We start from the raw sequence: 1,581 nt of genomic DNA, 5'->3' as shown, positions 1-1,581 counted from the left end.
AAAGCCCCAACGGCTGGAATCGATCATCAAGGCGAGCGATTACAAGTCTTCGCATGGCGATTCATGGCAATTCACCTCGCTCCGTCGAGCGCATCTATTTTCTCGCTCGCCTGTAACGCTCGGAGATGCAACTGCACAGTAATTCATACCATGGTAAGTAATAAGGAGATATACTTTTGATCCCAAGCATTTCCATGTCGAGTTCATCATCCACTGGACCGCCACGTTCGTCGTGCGTCATGAGGTGCCACTTGAAACAACTTGAAGCAAGGTGAACTTGAACTTGAACTAAGTTCAAGTCTTGAAGTTCAACTTGGGGTTACAGTAACCTAGTTACTTGGCAAGTAATACTTGCTTCTGTACTACAGCACCTGTACTACAGCGGTGGGAGGCCAAGCTCAGCCCGAGTTTTCACCAGGTAATGTGGTCGGGGGTCGAAGACAGAGCTTCTCCTACGCGACGAAAGTGCCATTAAGAGATAGGCAATATAACAGGAAAGCCTTCAAAGACATGGATAAACCAGATTTCTTCGAGAAACTGAACAGAATTCGACCACCCAAAAACAAAGTCTTTCAAGAGCGAAAACCTGTCTCTCACAAAGCTGCTTTGACGGATCGTCAGTCGTGATCGTGATTGACGCACCTACATCCCTTTCGAGTCATCATTGGCTCCCGAGCTGAACGCGACACGCAATCGACAATGTAACGCATGGACCCACGAAACGACTCTCCAACTCGTGATCTTGCTCCTCTTGTACTTCCTCGATCCCCACTGCGCGCTAGCGCAGAAGCCTGGAAGCACCTTGGCGGAAATTTCCTGGAAATTCCGGAAATTTCCACCTTGAAATTTCCAAACACAGAACATCGTGCTGAATTTCCACTCACATCACACCCTGACATCATGTAGGGGATTGTAGACCAAAATCCAGAATTGGTAAACGTGAGCAGTCAATGTTGGCACAAGCAGCAGCTAAGCCGGATGGAACCGGGCTAGAATCCACGACAGCATCCGTTACTGCTCGTGGGCCCTTGGTCCGTTTGACCGCCGGGGACAATCTCGCCGAACATGACCTTTTTCATTACATCCCCAACAACGTACTTCCGCCTTGCCTCCTTGACCCTTACCCGTATAGTCCGCCTCCCTTGCCATACCTTTGCCCTTGCCAGGAGACCTATGCCACCCTCTCTTGCCCTTGCCTTGGTCTGCACGCATACGCATAGCTGCAGCGGCTATCTCGATGCTCTTCGACCCCTCGAAGCGCGCAGCTTTAAGATGGTCCTTGGCAAGAATAACGAGGGATTCCAACGGCACAGTACCGTCCTCATACTTAGCTAGGACTAAAGCTTTGGCAGTTCCTTGAGGGAGACCCCAGACGAACTGACTGCGTAGAATCTCGCTCTTAGCCCCTTGTCCTAGACGAGGGTGACTTATGTCCAATAGTACCCGAAGGTTAGCAACATAATTATCAATAGGTTCCGTTTCTCCCATTCTTCTCGAGCAGAACGCCGCCCACGCCGTGAGACTATCCAAGCCGAAGGCCAATCTCAACTCGGCCACGAGGAGGTCAAAGTTGTCCTTTTT

General features: G+C 50.2%; 1 protein-coding gene across 1 annotated transcript; it reads right to left on the bottom strand.

Annotated features, from left to right (window-relative positions):
* Window positions 1-1,098: 1,098 nt before the first annotated feature.
* Pmar_PMAR023190 (hypothetical protein) lies at window positions 1,099-1,488 on the bottom strand (the record flags this gene model as incomplete). The annotated part of the gene is made up of 1 exon (XM_002776377.1): window positions 1,099-1,488. A coding segment is annotated over one exon (390 nt), but the record flags the coding sequence as incomplete, so codon positions are not given.
* Window positions 1,489-1,581: the final 93 nt, after the last annotated feature.

The sequence above is a fragment of the Perkinsus marinus genome, assembly GCF_000006405.1.
Source record: "Perkinsus marinus ATCC 50983 genomic scaffold scf_1104296953708, whole genome shotgun sequence".
Classification (NCBI taxonomy): domain Eukaryota; phylum Perkinsozoa; order Perkinsida; family Perkinsidae; genus Perkinsus; species Perkinsus marinus.
The sequence above is the reverse complement of the archived record's forward strand: the minus strand, read 5'-3'. Positions and strand labels throughout refer to the sequence as shown.